The 20,618-nt window shown below is 42.2% G+C and overlaps 1 protein-coding gene across 8 annotated transcripts in view; it reads right to left on the reverse strand.

Moving 5' to 3' along the window:
• Positions 1–1,657: 1,657 nt before the first annotated feature.
• The window catches only part of ZHX1 (zinc fingers and homeoboxes 1), a 23,002-nt gene continuing 4,041 nt past the window's right edge, over positions 1,658–20,618 (reverse strand). For 2 of the 8 annotated variants that reach the window (XM_044421827.1, XM_044421830.1), the window contains exons 2-4: positions 19,462–19,756; positions 18,549–18,679; positions 8,534–15,485 (exon numbers count right to left, since the gene is read on the reverse strand). In XM_044421827.1, coding sequence (XP_044277762.1) covers positions 12,660–15,263 — 2,604 coding nt within the window. In that variant the 5' untranslated portion in view covers positions 15,264–15,485; positions 18,549–18,679; positions 19,462–19,756 and the 3' untranslated portion in view covers positions 8,534–12,659. Of the gene's footprint in view, positions 4,543–8,533; positions 15,486–18,548; positions 18,680–19,461; positions 19,757–20,618 lie in introns of those variants that run through there. The other 6 variants (XM_044421831.1, XM_044421833.1, XM_044421825.1 and 3 more) reach the window with 5 other exon arrangements.

Consider the following 20,618-nt stretch of genomic DNA (forward strand, 5'->3'; position numbering starts at 1 on the left):
TCCAACTGTGTTGGACCACACTTCCATAATTTCCAGCCAGGAAGACATGCTGAGAGCTTGCATTTTAAAGTGTCACATCCTCGGAAATAAATTTCTTTCAGCTTTTAATGTTATGACTTAACCTAAGCCCTTGGGGGCAGGATAGGACAAAAACACATCTAAATCCAACAAGTGCAGGAGACATAATACTGCATGATAATTTTTGGAACTTTTAGATTCCAAAAATATTACTCAACAGTGTGTGCATGCAGGATTGGGGATGCAGTACTGAGCTGCACAATAGCATCAATACACTTCTGTTTCAGATTGTTAATTACTTAGCACTATTTTTTTTAAATGCTAGCTTAGAACTTGCTATATAATTCATTTTGATATAGAGAAATAGAGACTGTTTAAAATCAGTGCAGTTAACTAGGGAATACATTTTAAATAAGTCTTAGAAAGATCAAGGCATGAATATGCACATAAAGCTGGCTCTTTCAAATCATATTTAAAAAACTCTGAAAAAGATAGTCATACAGTGTCATTACTCAGAACTATTGTTTTCTGATTGGTGAGCCTTTGTTTTTTGCCCCTGATTTGATGCAAAACTAGTTCAATGAAGAATTCAATTAGCTACCAAGCAAATTTCCAAACTTTGAGTTTCCTGCCAAGGTTAAACCCTGGAATATGTCTGTGTTTCTCACAATCACTTGTCCCCCAGGATAAGTATTGTCATCTGTTTTGAGAACCTGAAGGTAAGGCAGGTGGTGAGCTTGACCTGCTGAATGAAAGAATGGCAGGAAGTAATTGCACTGGGATCTTCTTAGGGATTTTCAAGGTTTCACACAACACAATTACAGCTCTCCAGCTGTCACCACTAAGACCTCCCTGCAAAGACAGCTGGCCAGTGCCTGAAGCCCATGAATATTTGAACCAACTTCCTGTCCCCATGCAACTCCACGTATCCGAGCTCTCCCTGATTCTCTCCTAGCACAGCAAGGAAGGTGGACTGCACAATGCAGAAGTTAGAAAATGGCATGGGCTTGATAGAAAAGTACAGCAGGCAAGAGATAAGAGTCCCAGTTGGTTACTTATGCAGGTCGTGAACATGAACTTGCTTCTGTGTTGTGGATTTTTGTTTTTAGGGCTACCACAGGTACAGACTTAACACTGTGACTACAGTGAAGTATAAACAGACTCCCTGATCATGAAAACACACAACATTTGGAGAATTGCAACCTTGCATCTTCCAGATGTTTTGAACTCAAGCCCCCAGAATTCTTGGCCATTAGCCATGCTGGCTATGGCTCATGGAAGCTGGAAGTCCAAAGCATCTGGAGGGGCTCATGACAGGGAAGTCTGCCTTAGAGAAAGCAACTGGGGATCAATAATTAAGGAATTCCCAAAGTCCCCATTTTGGATGGAAGCAAGGGTAGTGATGTATCTTTCATGTCCATTTAGGGGCTTCATTTGATCTTCCTTATAAAGCAAAACTCTCAAACACCATTTTAATATACTTTGTGCAAACTGACCTACAGGATTGCTTCCAAACAGTTTCAGGACATTGTGTTGCCTCTTTGAAAAGCAGTCCAAATCCGCTGGTCTATTAATGCATTCATTGCTGTAATTCTATTTGATTTTCACTTAAAAAAAATGGAAAATCAATGAACGAGAATTACCATGGAATGCTGACCTTTATTTGTGAAAAGAACACAAATCAAATATGGGCAGATTTCCTTCCCCAAATACCTTCAGCTTGCAAGGCTCAGATCAGCACCAATCTTGTAAAATGGACACAGAGAGATAAAACTATTTGCAGTGACAGGGCGTTCTTGTGACAGTGGAGAGGAGTGTTAAAATAGAGTCGTAGGCTTCATGGTACAGCATCTGAAGGCATGTCAAGTAATTGTATGAACTATGAAAAATGTTAGTCACAGACCCAAGTTCACAATCAGCTAAAATTAAAATTAAAAAGTAACACAGTAACTTTACAGCAGACAGTAGAGCCATAATGCCTGATTGCTGCTGCTTGATTTTTCCACTCCATCCATCCATCCATCTGGGGGCATTTTTAACCTTACAGCTTACAGCAATGTACCTCAATAATCCTTTGATTATTACAGCAAACCACAGATCCCCTTGCTTGGTTTTCTCACCTCTAAACGTTCAGAGGCACTTGAAAACCACAGTTAGAATTTTGTATACACCAAATGGTTGGATTCTATAAATTATGAAAGCCAGCTTCTGACTTTCAGTATGCATTGTTTGCAGTTGCCGCGCTGTCTTAAGGACCAGAAGCTTGGTTTTGTTTAGCAAAACTCAGCTCATTCATACTAGCACAGTGTGATCTGTCCTTCCCACACACAGAGACACAAAGCATACTCGGCCTACTTGGGAAGGAATGGTGTGTCTCATCTAATGCCATCAAAGGGACGTGCTTTGACTATACACTAGCTACCTTGTTCTGAATGTATAAAGGACTCACTGATCCTGCTTGAGAGCAAGTAAAGACAGGCAGGTCCAGTCTGTGCTATTTGATCTGTGATGGCTTATTCATACCTGCAAGTCATGAAATGATGCATGGGTGCAGGTGAAGCGGTCCTTTGACAGTCTATGCACACCTGTTGGACAATAAAATAGATCTGGCAGGAGCGACTGTCCCTGCCATTCCAGTCTAACTATGCTGTCTAGCTACACCAAGAAGTAAAAATGCTGTCTCTGGACCATGGGTGCAAAATTCAGGCCCAGAGGTCAAATACAGCCCTCTGGGACTTCCCAGAAGGCCATGTTCCTTCCCCTGGTTCCACTCCCTTTCTTCCAACCACCAGTTGTTTGGTGCTTCCCAGCTCATTTGCATCTTCCTGCAAATTAAGAGTGTTAAAATGCTTCTCCCCAGGTATGTTTTCTAGTGGTAAGAACGTTAAGCAAAATCGGCCAGTACTTCTGGCCCTCTCCCACCACTGGAATGCAACCTCCAGGAGCTATTCCAAAAAGAAGTTTGGTTCTCTGATGGAAAGAGGTTCTGCACCCCAGCTTTGGACGTTTGGAACAAGACAACCTCTGGATTCAGTGATAACTGGAAAGCTGAGCAGCACTGAACGATCACATTTTAAAGCAAAAGTAGAGCACAACTTTTTAAAAAAGTTTACTAATATGAAACAGTAAAGCTTCCTTACAGAAAACTCACCCACCAAGCAGGTTCAGCAGTTGGCCTGATCCTTAAAGCACTAAATGTTTCCACAAAAATGAATTGTCTAGCTTTAGGCAGCTAAACAGTTATGGGACTACCACTTAACTGTGGAATATTGAGAAATGGTTAATATTACAATATAAAGTAGCAGTTTATTAAAAAAGAAAATTAGCATGCATATTCAAGATGGTTCAGGAGCTTCCTTATTAACAGATGAATGCTTTGCTTTTTTAAGACAAAAAGATAATATATATTTACAATGATTCTTGTTCAACAAGTTGCATAAAGCAAACTGATGGGATGGTTACAATGTTCCAGTACTTTCTAGCATTATTCAGGTATAGAAAAGGCTTGTGTATACTCTTTAAAAAAACTTTTTTTTAATCAAAGTAATCCATGTTCTTTGTAAAGAAAAGCTGAATTCTGTGACCACTATACAATATGCAAAATTGGATTCCAAACTTGCATCATTTCATCTGGTTGTAACATGCCTTAGGAAGAGCATTGAATCAGAACGACAGCTCAAGTTGCAAGCCATGAAATTCTATTTAGTCAACCCGATGGCTTCTCAGATTTCATTAGTAATATGCACATATTTTTACACACATCTTTTTCACCATAAAGTCAGACTTCTTTTTCTTTCTTTCCTATATTTTGAAAAGTAAAAGCCATTGTTTTGGGGCAGCTGAATCCTGTACTGTGTATCACCTTCTGTGCCTAATTTGGCTCATCTGCAGAACCAAAAAATAGACACAAAGAGTGTTGCATCTGGATTTTTAACCAACTCCTCCTTCAACATGGAGTCCAGTTGAACAGTACTAAGCAGGCAATTTTAAAATGCAGTCATATATCAGCAAAATTAACATTTTGATTTTGTAAAGTTTTAACGATGGAACACAGACCCAACTGAGTGAGCAAGCCTGTGCATAAATATTTGTGTAATCAAATCTGTAAAAGGTAAGTGTCCAGTTCTGAGTGAATTGTGTCCAAAAGTTCAACATTCCAATGTCTTTCCACATCCCTTGCTCTGTACCAAACCTCTATTAAATTGTCTCCTTCCACCCTGCATTTAGGTGTGCAAAAATACAATACTTTTTACAGTAAGACTATGTAATCAATGGCCCAGCGCAGGACATCAGCCCAGTCTCAATGCCTAGCAGAGCTTCCAGCCCCACCGCAACACACACACATACCTCCTTATTACAGGCACCCGATTTCTCCTGCAAAGCAGTGGCACAGGCAAAGGGTTCCTTGGCCCTCTCCGTGCCAGGGTTGTCCTCTTATACATCTCCATGGCTCACTGTCCTCCAAGACTTAAAGACCGTAAGGCCAAAATATGTGGAGAAGGGAGTCCTTGCCCTGTGCCCAACCTGAAAGGAAGTAGGGGTCCATTGGTAAAGGCAGTGTCACCAAGTCCATCAACCATGGCTCTATTAGAAATATGCCCTTGGTTAAAAATCAGTTGGCATTCCTGACTTATATGCTGCAGATCATTAAAAAATGTCAGGGAAAATGACTTGTGTGTATGAAAACATTTTCTTATTCTTTCAGTTTTAGGTATGGAAGGGAGAACATACAGTGGACTGTGCGTACAAATAGGTATCATTTGTGGTATTTATTTGTTCCTGAGGGTACCTTCTGTGCTTTTTGCACCACAAAAAGACTCTGTCCCTGCCATGTTTGCTGAAATATTATGGGTCTCAGTAACAACTGCTCTGAAAGCAATCTGTTATTTACAGAATCTTACAAGATGTTTAACTAGCACACTGCATCTTCCACATGTTTTTAACTGCTGTACAAACAGGTATGAGCATGTACAAATCCTGATAAAGAAGACACAGAAATATCCGTTAAGTGTACTTATTTCTAAGAACTTTTACTCTGTAAAATGTTTGGTCACTCAAAGCTATAAGCTTAAATCACATATCAAAGAACACAGGCAATAAAGCCCATTTTTATACTAAGAACATACATTATCAGTACAAGCCAGACAAAAATCTAGTGGTTGTAGTTCCTCCTTTTGCATAAAGTTCTTAAAAACATGAAACTTTCTACTGTGTAGTAACAGAAATGTTTTGCATTAAAATCTGATCCCCCTTTTATTTTACAAGTTGTTATCAGACCTTCTGCCAATTGTAGTCGTTTTAGCTTTGGCACAACACAGATGATCTGATTCTTGTGGCATGTTCCAATCTTGGGGTTCTGTGTGTCCAATTCTTTTCTTGCTTCCACAAAAGATCAGGGCCTTCCCTGCCACCACTGTCCAGAACTCCTGGACTTACAAATATCTCCTCCCTCCAACCCAAGCCTTCCCCAGTGCTCTTGCTTCTCCTTTGGGAAGCTGGAAAGGAAGAACGGGGTCAGCCGCTGTGCATGAACCTAGGAAAAATCTTCACTTCTGAGGTCACCTGCAGTTACAGTGCATCAATAAAGCAGATTTCGTAACCCTCACTTGTGATGATCCCAGATTTTTACCAGTGGTTACATTAAGTGCCATTTTCATGATTCGATGCATCACAGCACACTCACTGAAACTGCCGATTTGGACAAATCAGATGTTTATTTGTAAGTACTGAAAAAACTGCAGGAGCTTCACTGAAGTTAATCTGCAGTTTTCAATGCCTTGTAGTATATTCAGTGCAATTATTTCACCCTGTATTGCCCCAAACATTTCCTATGGAGAACCTGCAATTACTTGGATTGCGTTTTCCAGAAGTTTGGAAGAAAGCCACCATGAAAAACAAAACGCCAAAGGAAGTCCTGCAGCGGAGTCATGTCACAGTGCCGGTCACAGCCTCACAACATTGTGCTTGTAACGCTATCCTTTTTAGCAGAATTAGGAAAATTGGGCTGTAAACAAATGCAAGTTGAAACAATATCCCACAGTACTGTGAGGCCTAACTTGCATTGCCAAGTTAGGCCTCACAGTTCTCCCTCGCTCTCTCTCACACACACAGAACTTTAAAAACGGAAATATGAATGGAAAGAGAGTAATACAGGGGTTGTTTAACCAGTGCTAAAATGATTTTCACCTCTGGGAAGTGAAAATGGGCTCCATGAAACAGATGAGCCAGAACCAAAGAGTTGCCAGGTCCTCAGTGCTTTAACAAGGGGCGGGCCTTTGCAAAGCACAAGGCAGAGCTGAAAGTCCCTCCATTGCCTTTCGAAGCTTCCTCCCTTCTTGAACGATCGAAGTGGAGGTGCCTGCATTGGCTGACAGAACTTCTGCTTTGTGTTTTGAATCCATGTGCCCCAAGGAGAGTCCTCCATTCTGCCTTCTTTTAGATTAAGTATCTACACTTTATTCTTTTTTAAAGCATCTCATCTCAAATGTTGCCTGTAGTACTGCCATCAACCAATGAAGGGATTTTGAATGGTCTTTAACGTGCATGGCTCTCTGAAGATGCACAAGGCTGAAAGTGGCTTACAAGCTAAGGATAAAACCTAAACATATCATGGTAAATGCCATCCTTCAAAGAGCATGCCAGAACCAAAATAACCTCAAAAATAAACAAATGCACTCCAAAAGCCTCAAGTCTATAGTCTTCAAGATGTTTCGGCCTACACTTCCCATCAGCCCTAGGCAGCAGAATAGGAATTTGTTATATTTATCTCCCACCTTTCTCCCAAGGAATCTGCAGCAGTGCACATGATCCTCCTCCTCTCCAGTTCATGCTAACAACAAACCTGTGAGATAGGTCAGGTTGAGAATTAGTGTTGAGCCTGAAGACACCCAGTGAGCTTCATTGACTGAGTGAGGACTTGAACCCAGATCTTCCAAGTCCCAGTCCAAAGCTCTAACAACTATACCACACTGGCTTTCTGTAGATCAGAACATCTAAAGGGCCACAAGTTGCTCTGAACTTAACCAGTCTAGAAAGACCTACTAAGAGAAGCTTGCAGCTTTGGGAAGGCCCAGTTAAAATCCACGCTACAAGAAACCTGACTCTTTCCTTATAAGAATCTAACATGTATTTCATGTTTTTGAAGAAAAATTCACAATGCATTGTGGTTCCTTTGGCATTGTTGGCAAAACCTGCATTATATTTGCCAAGTACAGCTTTATAAACCTACAGAATATTACAAGATTCTCAACCAGGACATTGTCTGGAATTTGAAATGGAGTCTGTGTTATTGGACCTTACAGGCAGGAAAGTTTCAAAGTGAGGGGGCCCAATCCTGAAGTGAAAAGTTCCAGATATCTCTGGATCACAACCATTGCTAGGCACTTTATAGATTCAGGGCGCATAAGACACAGGTATGCATGCAACTTGCATGAACTACTTTATATCTATGTATGCAAGTGAAGGAGTAACTACTAGGATTTAAACTTCGCAGAAAGCAAAGCTAAGCAATAAATTGCCTATTCATATCACACAAAATAAAATAAATGTTTCAGGATAGATCTCTACGCATCTTTAGAGATCCTTACAGGTTTCAATATTTCATCACCTGGCTGGTGAATACTGGAGGTTGCAGGAGTTTTTTCTAACCGTGCTTAGGTTGGCACCCTTAACAACTCTGTATCCAAATCATCCCAAATCAGCAACTTCTATTCAGTTAAAATTAATTTGTAGTGGCTGTGAGTTGTTTTTCATGAGCCCTTTCAAACATATTCCTAAAACCAGCATTGTGAAAAAGCATCATATCATATCCTGTCAAAAGCGAAGCAAGAATGAATCAGGAGGTCACCCCAAGTAATTTGACAATTCCCTGTCCCTAAATGTCAACAATTTGTCTTTGATTCATTGCCCCAAGGATTTGGAACTTCTTCCAGTAGGAAAAGGCCAATTTCAATTTCAAAGAAGCTTTCGGGGGGGGGGGGGGGGGCTTTTGGCAGCAGGCAACATCAAAGACAAAATGGGTGGACCCCAAAATACAACTCTCCTCCATATTGCAAAGCTTTTAGTTTCTGTCATTAAGACTTAGGAGAGGCATCTTAAACCACACAAAAGCCGGGGAACTAGCAAAGAGAGGTGGTAGGCCAAAAACAAATACAACAACAGTGGGACCCTCTGGAGAACTCTGGACAACTGGACTGCATGTGCACTTGCCCATCCTGAATTACCTTTTCCAGCAATCATCATCATCTCCATAAATTCAATTCAAAGATCAAATAAAATTGGGGTGGACAATTACATTTGGGGATTGCAGTCTAGAATATACGGAGAGCACCAAATTCAAGACAGCTTGGCTGGGTGAACGTGTCTCAAGCCACACGCTGCCTCTGGTTCCCCTTCAATGCCAATTGTGATGTACACTTTTGATATAGGAGAACACTGCACCCGGTCCCACCCAAAGCTTTTGAACTTCAGTGCCCATCAGCTCCAGCCAGCAGAGCCAACAGCCAGGAATCCTGGATGTTGCAGTCCAAGGCATCTGAAGGCACTAGGTTGGGGAAGGCAAAGCCACCATGTCAGTGTGATTCCCCAATGTCCTTTTCACAAAGGACATTCTGTTATGGAAGCTCCACTGCAAGAGGCATCATTTCACATTGGCCCAGGACCAAACCAGTTCCAAAGAAATACATACAAAAGACTTGTGGGATGGCAGGGAATAGCTTTTTGAGGACATTGGCACGTTAAGAAGAAAAGAGGAATGGCTCCCGTTTGCAAGCAATAATTAAGTGAGCATCCTTCAAGCCCGAACAGACGCAAGGAAGAAGAGTCTTTGGGTGTGCACCAGAAGCAGCTTGTATGCCAGAGGCTGGTGGTGCTGCAGCCCTGCCTCCTTTTCAACCATGGCTGGCCTCTCAGGAGCCAAACTGGGCAAATGCACACTCTCTGGAGCAAAGGCCCTCCTCGCTTTCCTTATTGACATGAATTAAATTTATAATTTAAATGACAAGAATGGCATGGAGGGCAGCTAAAATAAACTAAAAGAAGGTGCAAATAGAAGCTTGATGTAAACACAATTGTGAAGGCGCCTGTAAAAAGAAATAATTGAGAAGGGCTGCCAAGGACAGGGCATTTTACATAGCTTTCATTCATAGGGGTGCCATAAGTCGGATGGCATATAATAATAAATAATACACAATAGAATAAGAAGAAATAATGGCACCCAGACAGTTGAAACATCTATCGGCAACAAACCAGCTTGCATGCCTGAATTTAAAAAAAAAGTATCCACCTGCGTGGAGGAAGGCAACAAAAAAGGGAACCAACCTAGCAATCCTTAGCAGAGAGTTCCAGAGCTGGGAGCCACCATGAAGAAGCCCTGTCTAGAGTCCCTACCAAACAGTCCTCCAGTGGTGGAGCAGTCAAGAAAAAGGCCTGGCACAAAGACCTTAAAATCCAGCAGACTCGTATGGAAGATGCTCCAAATTGCATAGGGTTTTATATGTCACAACCTGCACATGCCCAGAAACAGACAAGTAGCAGTGAAACTGCTGTACGCCTAATAAGGGAGGCGGATGTGCCATGCAACCAGCCCTGATCAACAGTCTGGCCGCAGCTTCCTGGAGTTTCTGAATACCTTGCAAAGGCAGCCCCACATAGAGCACATTACAATGTTCCCGAAGGGGTACAGCTAAGACATGCATTGCCATGGCCAGATCAGGCATTTCCAGGAACAGTCGTAGTTGGAATATTAGCCTCAACTGGACAAATGCACTGCGAAGCACCACCTAAAACGTGTGCACCTAGTTTCAGGGATGAATCCAGGCGTACACCTGACCCGTAAACCTGAGTCATGGATTACAGTTTAGCTGGCATTTCTGGTGCACAAACACAAAATAATTGTCCTTGGATAATAGCAGGATCTGAAATCTAAATACGAGGAAGTTTGCAAGGTAGATATACGAGTTTCTTAACGAGTTAAGCGTTATAATTATAGTTGACGCACAGGTGATGCTCAACTATGATTAACAGCCATGGTGGAAGGGAGGAGGAAACAAATAGGCTGGCTTTCAAGGCTGGAAACCATGGTTTCCTGGAAGCCAAGACTGCATCAGCACCAGACCAGGAGGCAGGACTTCCATGCACACTTGATATCTTGCTCCTTTAATTTTAACGAATTAAAACAAAAGTTCCTCTACACTGACTTTTAAGTTGATTCTTTAAATATAAGGGAAAATGCAGATTTTGTGTACTATGACTGAACAACAAAGAAAGAATTATCCACAAAAGATTAAAGCACTTTGGGAAACAAAGCCAAATAATGTTAAGAACTGTAAAAAGAGAAAGGGTTGCAGAAGTAATCAAGTCCATGAATATATTTTTGTGAAGACTCATCAATCTGGCTGCATAAATTCACTTGCTTAGGCTATTACTGCAAATGACAAGAGAAGTAACTGAGAACTGCACAAATTATTTAGCAACACCCAAAGCTGGAATGGCAGGAAATATGACTGTTCTTTATCTTGTTTAATTCATACATTTAAAGGCACATCCAATGCAAGTTCAGGCAGAAAAAATGCCTTTTTCTGTCTAAACTTCCAAAGGCTTGAGTCTTAAATTACTGTCCAAATCATGCTTTAAAAATAATCTAAAATATTCCTATCTAAATTGGTAGCTCCATTTTTATCTCTAGCTTTTAATGCTGTTTCAGATCCAGGGCACTGTGAGTTCTTGGCTAACTCTTCCCATCTTCAGAGAGCCTGGATCAGGCCACTAACCTCCAGTCTGTATATGGAGCAGCGTGCAGAATGAGAATGGAGCTCTTTTAGCCTGATGGCCGAATTCCATTTTGCAGAAGTTCTTGGAGGCCATGTTCCAGAAGTGGGTGAGCAGAGCCAAAGACCAAGGGGGCAAGAAATATATATATAAATAATGCAGTGACAAATTTTTACCATCAATAGCTACACCTTAGGAGAGGCATTTCAACCTTTAAGAATGGAGGGAAATGGGACAAGAGCTGGGAAACCACCAAACATATAGTGACTGGGGAAAGTGGGTGCAGCCAGGGGAAGGGCCATGACCATGGGGAGAACCTGGGGATTCAGAGCCCAGGTGAGCCCAGTTTGGCCCATGGGCTTGGTATCATTCCTGATGTTCAATCTGCAGTGCATTTTCCCCCACAGTGAAGGTCATTTGGAGAAACAACCACTTAAATGTTGTGGTCTTTTGGCATTGTTTTACTTAAAGCACCACCCAGGGATAAAGCGCTCTCACTTCCAACCAAGCTTGCATCAGCTTGATTTCACTCTTCAAAAGATTACAGGCTCAGAGCAAGTGAAGCAACCTGAGCTGCTTGTCTGGTCTTACATTACATGCATTCCATGAAGCTTCAAACCACAGGTTCCTTGATACAGAGTCTTGCAATGAAAACATCTGAGAACTGTTGTTCCTAAACAGAGATGAACAAGTGAAAGCCTAAAACCCTGTTCAATTCTGCACCTTCTGTCTCTTCTTGGGCTTGTTCAGAAAGCGTAAGACAACATCTGATAGCTGGCAGGTACTCTCCTTTCAGGAAATGAGAGGAAATGGCCAGATAAGCAGCTATGACATGCAGCCTGCTTTTGCACGACATCCCTACTTTTTAGTAAGATGCAAAGACCCTCTTTCAATCTGGCAGGCATCTCTCCCAAGGAGGGTTACAAGGATCAGCCAAGTTCAGCAGTCTGTGAGTCTCCCTGGCTAAAGAACAGGAGTAGCCATGATCAGGGAGTAACTGATCCCCACAGGATGAAGGGTTTGGCCATTACACTTTTAAACAAAGTAGACCATATGGTCCTTTCGTTTTGTTCCTTTCATGAATGAGGCATACTATACAAGATTGGGGAGGGTGCTTTTTGTACAGAAGCAACCCATTAATGTTTTCCAAAAGAACTGTGTAATCAAAGACAAGTTTTGGTATTGGCTTCAATAACTGTGTCTAGTAGTTAAATACGATATACACTGATTTTAATATAAAAACGTATTTCAGACCCACACTCCCTGAACACAGCTAGAGAGACACATTCAATATGACTTGTGTAAACCTAGCACACAGGCTCCATATATAACAAAGATATTCCTTTTTCTATTGCCCTACACGCACCCGTCCCCATACAAAACCTCAAGCAATTACCACCCCCCTACTGCTTCTCTCCTTTGGTATCCTTTACCCCAATCCATCTCCGCTTCTCTGTAAATTTTTGCTTATGCTTGCAGGGAAGAAAACTGGCATGCAGTTTCACAAAATCAATACTGTAAGCACATGTTTGTTTTTCATTTTGCAGTTGTTTTCCTCTTGCAGGAACTGGAAAACATTTTTTTTAAACGTATCTCCGTTCTTAAAAGGATTTTTGGAATCAAACATAAGGCAATTAGCATCCCTTAAATGGTGTGCCCCATCAGTAAAGATGGGAAGCAGTGCCCAATTTGGGGAGGCTTTGTCATTCCAAAGTGTGTGTCGGGGGGGGGGGTTACAGCATGAGTTGGCAATTCACTTCTCCCTTCCAGATGGCTCAAATGCTAAGCAAGGTAGTCCCTCGAACTAGAGGGCCAGCACCAGTCATTGGCACCGCATGGTAAGGTTACATTCCCCAATCCCCGACACTTACACATCAGTCTGATTTTGAAAGTTTACGCCTAACATGTCGAGGAGGTTCCCAATTGTCACTGTCATCTGTTTCTTCCTCCTCCTCCTCCTCCTCCACTTCGTCATCGTCGTCATCATGGTCATCTGGCAGCTCCTCTTCCTCATCCTCCTCTTCAAACAACTGAAGGCCCTGCTCAGCTCTTCGCTGCCTGTCGCCAAACCACTCCCTGACCTGCTCATACCCCATGTGCGATTTGGCCACCAGTTCGTCAAGGTCCTGCTCATTAAGAAATTTGTGTTTCAGGTAATAATCCTTTAGGATGGCTTTTCCAGTTTTAAATTTGATGACTGGCGTTCTGTCCCAGTGTTTGATCCTTTTGTTGGCCCTCGGTCGCCCACGAGGCCTTCCTCTTCCTCTCCCCTTTGGCCTTCCTCTCCCCCTTCTCCTGGAATAGCCTTGACCATTCACACTATTTGCATTGGCCCCTTGATAGTAGTAATACCACTTCAAGCTTCCATTTTTCCAGGCATAGCGAGTATCTCCAAACCAACTAACAATCTCTGGTCGAGGAAGACCCGTTTCCTCTGCCAACTTGTCATATTCCTCTGAGGATGGCCACTGAGTCCGGACAAATGACATTTTGAGCATATGCAACTGTTCCGGTGACTTTTTAGACAACTTCATCTTAGATGCTCCAGCGCTTTCTCCCCCAGATGTGTCTACAGCTGATGCCTCCTTCAAGCAACCTGCGTTACTTTCAGTCAATTCCTCGCTTTCATCGGGGAGAACATCGGCTCTCTTTTGCTCCGCAAACCAAGCATCAATCTCTCGCCGGGTCAGCTTTGTTTCTGACCGTATCCTGTTCAGTTCATCATCTGTAAGGGTGGGATTGTTTTGGAAGCTATCTTGGAGGACTTGCAGCTCTTCAGCAGTCTTCTCTTTGCATTTCTGAGGACTATCATCAGAGGTACTCCATGACTGTTTTTGCTGTGGCTGGACCTGTGGGGAAGGCTCGTTCGTTTCATCACTTGAGTCAATGATGATAGTGCAGGAATCGTTGCCGAGATGATTGTAATGGTTGTGCTTTGAGTTCCTTTGGTTATATCTGGTATCACTAAACCACTTTTTGATCTCCCCTTTAGTCAGGCCTGTAATTTTCATGAGTCTAATGATCTCCGAATCAAGAGGAAAGTGATTTTTAAGGTAGCTGTTCTTTAACTCTGTCAGCTGCTCCTTCGTTTTCTTTGCACGGACTCCAACCGTGTCAATATTGGCCGCGGCTGCCACTACCTCAGATTTGGTAAGTTGAGGGGCTGGAACAGCAGCTACCTGCTTGGTTTCAGTAACTGGCTGTGTAGCCTGGACCTGTGCTTTCTGCAGCTGCGCTTGATTTGGGACTCCGGCCACTGTCAAAGCTATTGGGGCTGTCACAGGAAGTGCACCAGTGCCTGCAACTTGTGTAAGAACAAGGCCTGGCTGGCCAACAATTTGGCAGGTTTGCAGAATGGAAGGCAAGCTGTTGCCAGCTGCCGAAATGTGTGCCGGAATGACTGTAATTGTCTGAGGGACAGTATGCACAGTGCCATTGAATTGCTTCCTTCTTGCTTCTTCTACTTCTTCTGGTGTCCAGCTGACTCCATGTTTCAGCCGCTGGGCAGAGAACCAGATTTTTATCTGTTCCTCAGTGTATTTAGCTTGTGTTGCTAGTAGTGCAATTTCTGACACAGTTGGGTAAGGAAATTTGTTGTAGGTGTTGAGCAAGAGCGAATTGTTATCCAAAGCAGTGTTGTAGGCTGGAATGCTATTTATAGGGATCAGGACTTTAGAAATTAAGCTGGAGTTCTGTGGAGACGTGATTGTAGTGAGCACTTGTGCAGGCTGAATCACTGTTGTAGGGTTCACAACTGCAGCAATGGCTTCTGCAGATACCGTAGGACTCTTGGTAGAGTCAGAAACTGCAGAGGCTGGCTTTTCTAAGACTTCCTCACACTCTGGGTCAGATTCGGCATCTTTCTCTTCTGTGGGGCCTTCTTCTGCTGCATTGTGAAAGACAGCTATTCGCTTTGCTTCATTCTTGTTCTTCATCATTTTCATAATTGGGGTTTTGCTAATTGAGATGCCCATCAAGTGGCCTTCAGAAGGCTCAAATTCTTCAATTTTCTCCTCTTGCACAAAGCTTCCATCAAATGTTAGATCATTTACTGATTGCTCAAAAATTGTCCGGTTGTTGCGTTTTACCATGGTGAGTTTAAAATTATCCTCTCCAGGGTGATATTTTATATTATGTTCTGAAAGAGCATCATACCTTTTGGTAACAAACTTGCATTCAAGACAGACATAGGAAGAACTTAATACAACATTGGGGTGCTCAGAATCAACATGGAAAGTAAACATATTGAGATCTGGAGTCTGAAATGTACAGTATTTGCATTCATAGCCACCTTCAACTTTTTTATTTTGCTGATTGTCCAAGTCCACAAATTCTCGGGAGTCCTCCTCACTGGACACACTTCCTGCTGGTGTAATCACAGGTGGTTCTTCATCAACATCAGACACCACGTCTGTATCTGGATATGGCTCACTTGCCAGGACCATGCAAGGTGTTGTGGATTTCCGCTTACTGGCCATACCGCTGTGGTGGAAAGACAACAAACTCAACCAGCGTGGTGAATCTTGCCCCTTCAAGCTTTCCAGAAGTGTCTATTTCTAGGATGGCTTTTGGTGCTATGTCAATGCATGATCACTTCTTTACATTTAGCCCCTCAGCAGCATTTTCATAGTGCAACTAAGCAAGATGGCAACTTGCGGTCTGAAAGTTCAAAGAATGAGCAGCAGCACCGGTCACCTGCACTTAAGAAAAAAGAGATTTTTTTTCAGAGAGTTGTTTTTACTGCATGCATCAAACACCTTTGCTCTAGATTATTTCATTCCAAAGGAATATTTCAGCCCTGCACACACACAGACTGGGACGACCTCATGCGTTATATTCAGCAGTGTGATTCTACCAGTATGAATCACCCGGAGCCAGCAGAAGGCGCTTTCTAAACTAAGTGCAAGGGACAAATCCAACTGAAGCTCCACTTGTACCACTGCCTACAGAGCTTGGACTTACAAAATGGTCTGCTAGTCCTTGCACAGAAGGAAAGGGAAGCCGTGCTCCCTTAGGGCAACAAGCCTTTCACTGATTGTATGTTGGATTTAGGCACATGAGCCAAATGCAGTGCATCAGCCATGCAGGGAGGCTCCTTAGGGGCTGAACGGGCCTCTTCTTGTTACTGTTTTCCAGAGACTATGAGGACAGTGGGCTTGCCAAGCACTGGGCAGGCCACTGCACATGGCGGATGGACCGTGTTCACTGTGGCAGGAGAGAAATTGTGCAGGCCTGGCATAAAAGACAGTACACCATACACAAGGTATGACCGAGTGGTCTTCTGCAACATGGTGCCCTCCAAATGTTGTAGACTACAGCCCCCATGATTCATGCCATTCATTAGGTTGGCTGGGGCTGATGGGAGTTGAACTCCACAATATCTGGAAGGCAGCAAGTTGGGAAATGCTGTGATAGGCAAAAGCCTTCAATGACAGCCTTTTACTCTATCAACCTTCAGTTCTCTAAACATTTAACTAGCGATGCCAAGGATGGGCCTGAGACCTTCTTGTTTTCTGGCACTGAGCCATAATCCTTCCAAGTCCATGAAGGCTTCTCTCCCTGCTGAGAGGTTGCCCTCAGCAGTCATTCCAGTGGGCTGCAATATAGGGAGATGAGAAGAGCTGTCATTGTGTCTGCCCTGCTGAAAGGCAGCTACGTTTTTTTTGCTCTCCGCCCCACCCGCCACATCTTCCTATTTTCATCATGTGTTGTGTCTGCTTTAGATTGTAAGTCTGCGGGCAGAGACCTTCTTGTTGAACTGAGTGCGTGAAAGCAGTTCCGAGAGGCATTTTCGCTAAAGGCATACACGCAAATGCTTTACAGATACAAGGTGATGAAGAAATGAGAAGACTTATCTGGGGACACAACAGCAACAACAACTGGAAAGTATCACTTCCTTTTTAATCTGATAAAATATCCTGGTTAACACAAAAGTTGGAAGCCAATGACACACACACTGCTATTAAATCTGGTTTAAATCAAGAACTTATCTCTAGGTTATTCTACTGCCCGTAAACAACTTTTATTATTCTTGAACAAACAAGTTAAGGGCGAAGAAACCTTACAAAAGAAGCTATGTTTCCAATTAAGTTTTACAAGTCTTTTTATAAGGGATGGGAGATTATATTAATATATGCCTTCAAGGAACAGACACCAGGCATCCTTAGAGAGGTCTGCATCTCTACCATCTTAAACTACAGAAAGAAAGACAGTCAAACAGAAAGTCAAGCTGACATAACAGACTAAGAAAACTGCTTCAGCTACTTCGAAATGAGATTATGTTGCTGTTAATATGTCTTCTGCCTTTTAAGGGTGTGACTGTATCTTGGTGGTAGAACTTATATTTGGATATATAAGGTTCTCAAGTGGCTCCAGTTAAAAAGGTCTGGTAGAAAAGCCACAGGAGAAACATCTGAGTTATTCAGACAAAAAAAATGACCTTGTATGAGGCAGCTTCCTGTGTATTTAATTTAAGGCAACCACACAAAATAAACACTTTCGGAGGTTTCCTAATTAAATTACAACTGCTTGATGCCCTGAATGATGCTACCAATCCTGAGTAAGGCAACCTTTAGCCCCCATAAAAGAACATGTCTCCTATTTTCTCAAAGCAAAGCAATTGTTTCAAAGTGGCCATCTGAATCACCACTTCAGCTTGAGCTTACAACCTTGGCTTTAATCCTATCAGCAGTCAGATAAAAGCAAGGCAAATACTAAGGTTTATTGTAAATTCTTGGGGGTCAGGGGCCAAGCTTCTAATAGTATGTGCAATGCCTTGAAGAAAGAGGAATGGTCAGAAGAGAGCTTTTGTTATGCGAACCAAAAACACCTTGGTGAAGATGTACTGACTGCATCTGTATCTTGAAGGAATCTAATTCGAATAATACTTTGGCCAAATTTACTGTTGGGTGGATTCGACAGGTCTTTATCCAAAATGGTTCCTTAAAAGTTCCAGACCAAATTGATGAGACATTTATATCACGTTACCAGGGCTATGTCAAGGCCCAGTATTCCTTTGGTACAAAACGGGTGCAGGCAATCCTGACACATTTTCCAGGTAACACTAAACTGGGAGAGACAAAAAATACAAGCCCTCTTTCTGGGTCACAGTTTATGCCATTACTATCAAGTGTATTGGGAAAGTAGGGTTGCTTGTTGTCTCCTTGATGGTCTCAAGTCCTGGAATCTAAGTCCTGTGGAATATTATTTTTTTTCAGACTTTTTCTAGGTCATAAATAACCAATGACCATGAATATAAGGCAGGCCCACATTCAGCAGAAAGAGGGTAAAATTGTAGGGTTAAAAAAAACCTTGTACAAGTAGGAAGCTAGCACACCAAAGGTTCTAGCTGTGACTTTTGCAAATCCTTTTTTTTAACAGAGTGGAGCACTAAAACAAACAAACATGCCATAACTGCTGTTTGAAGAGGTGTAGTTGCGTCCACCATCTTATTCTTCCCCATCTGAACTCTGAGACATGTGTGTATAGGAAAATTGGTTAGTCCAAATAAAAAAGTGAGATCATTACTTTGGTAAACTTGTTTTCATGGATGAATTGCCAGCTCTTAGTCAGTGAGCAACTTTTTTTCTTAAAAAAAATCCACATCACCAAATGGTGTACAGGGAGAGTAACACAACTACAGATGTAATGATTTCTACTTACGCAAAAGGCAATGACTGGATTCAGACAACACAATAAGGCACAAGCAAGGACTGAGTGTAGATAATTGATGAAACATGGACTGTTGTTGGACTATGAGTCACCTTGTTTTATGAATCCAGTCCATGTCTCATATTTTTATTTTGCAGCAGTCTGTGTCAATGTCATTCTTCGGTGTCAATTTCACCTGCCTTTCGTACTGTTCCTTGTATGTAGACAAGGTCATCATGTTAAGCTTTGGAAGGAAGGGAAAACAGAAGAAAGTATTTCCAAATGGAACTGGCACAAAGTGCCTGCTTCCTTTGCATTCTGTGGTTAGAGCGTCCAATCTCTCCGACAGACACAGTCCAGAGAAATTACTTCAAAACTGATTGGGCTTCAACCCCAAAGGCCAGTCTGTGCTTTGGCCAAGTAAAGATGACACATATGACTAATTTGAGAGATCATGGTGCAATCCAGTGCATGTTTAGACAGGGAAAAGACCTGTTAACTCCCAGAATGCTTCCGCCAGCAATGCTAGCTTTTCTGCATGCGTATTTGCACCTTAAATATGTAAGGTCTACACTCACGTATCTAAAAGGCAAAGTATTTTGGAAACACCAGAAGTCGCCTTCTATCAGTTCTAACAACTTGTTATTCAAGCCCACCTGGCAGTCCATCCACAGAATCTTTTAAGTGAGGATGCCAGTGACTGAACCTGGGAAGCTTTCAGCGTAGAAAGCATGGACTATGAGCTAGTTTCTTTCCTTTTCCAAATTGCACATTTTTGTTAGCTCACGCGCAGGGAAGCCTGCATTGTATCAGCCTGCACACAGGGCACTGAGGTGGGGCAAGGCTGTAGCAGTAAAGGGCCTGTTTTACATGTAGGTCACAGGTTCAGACCTCAGCATCCACATGTGAAAGGATCTAAGGTGGCAGGCAATGTGAAATACCCTCCCAGAGATCTTGGAACATTGCTGCTTCCAGGCAGAATAATCCAGCTAGAGTTATAAACTGAGAATTTATGAAGTAGCTTACATTGTCCACTCCTATGGGGTTCTTCCATATAAAGTAGCTTATGCTGTTCACTCCTATATGGGGTTCTTCCATAGTCTCCCTGCTTCCCCAGTCCTTGAGTTCTTAGTTCTTGGTGTTCTTTCCTGAAGTTCCCAGCCTCCACCTCTCCTCTGGTCAACTCCATCACCATCTGCATGCCCGTTCTAACTATTTCTGTTTCCAATCACCACTTGATAACTCCATCATTCCTTCCTGCTGGACTCTCTTCCCTCTCAGCATTGCAGCTCCGTGATCCCCTTACCTCTGCGATGGAGTCCTGAAAAAAGTAACACAATCCCTAGATACCAGATAAGGCTTACTTTCGGAGCCAAAGACATGTTTATGGGTTCAGATGACAGGATAAGGCACCCTACCCAAAATGCACCTGACAGATGATCAGGAGTATCATGGATAGGCTGTCCCCTCCCTCTCTCCTTGGTTCTTTGTGACTTCCATAGGTGTCTATTTTCCTTTGTCACACAAGATGTATAAACCCCAGTATCACAGTATTTAAATGTATGCTTTCCTTTATATTATTGTAATAGAACTCATTTTCTCTTCATATTAATATAGTTTGAGCCAGAAAATGAAAGACAGAAAGAAAAATGGGGTAGAATAAATGTAGCATGGTGCAGAAAACTTCAATAAATCTACTATCTGTGTAGCTACATAGATGTCACAGCAGACTTCTGACTTCTGAAAGTAAAATCCACAAGTCTTTTTGTTTTTTCACACAAATGTAACAAACCAAAAACAATGGACTAGAAGTCAGCAAATGTTGTATCCAAAGTCTAAGGAATATATAATGAATCATAAAAATGTTATTAAAATACTGCATAAAAGTTAATCATTCAAAAGGAGTTATTTTAGCAACAAGTTAAGGAAGACCACTTATTTGTTATGTCAAAGATGTTAATCAAACTTGTTTGCAAGAAGAGAAACACCAAGCCAATGTCAAACAGGCATGGATTTCAGTGTCAATCTTGCCTGGGTTTCTTGAGGGCAAACAAGTGACATTGTTCCAATGTGTGTACCACTTTTGTGAACTCTACATGTGCTAATCTTACAGAAAATGTTGCTTACTGATATTGCTTATTAATGAACTCAAAAATTTAAAGTTTACACCACTCTCACACAAT

Source organism: Varanus komodoensis, unplaced genomic scaffold (assembly GCF_004798865.1).
Source record: "Varanus komodoensis strain SLA01 unplaced genomic scaffold, ASM479886v1 scaffold12, whole genome shotgun sequence".
Classification (NCBI taxonomy): Eukaryota; Metazoa; Chordata; class Lepidosauria; order Squamata; family Varanidae; genus Varanus; species Varanus komodoensis.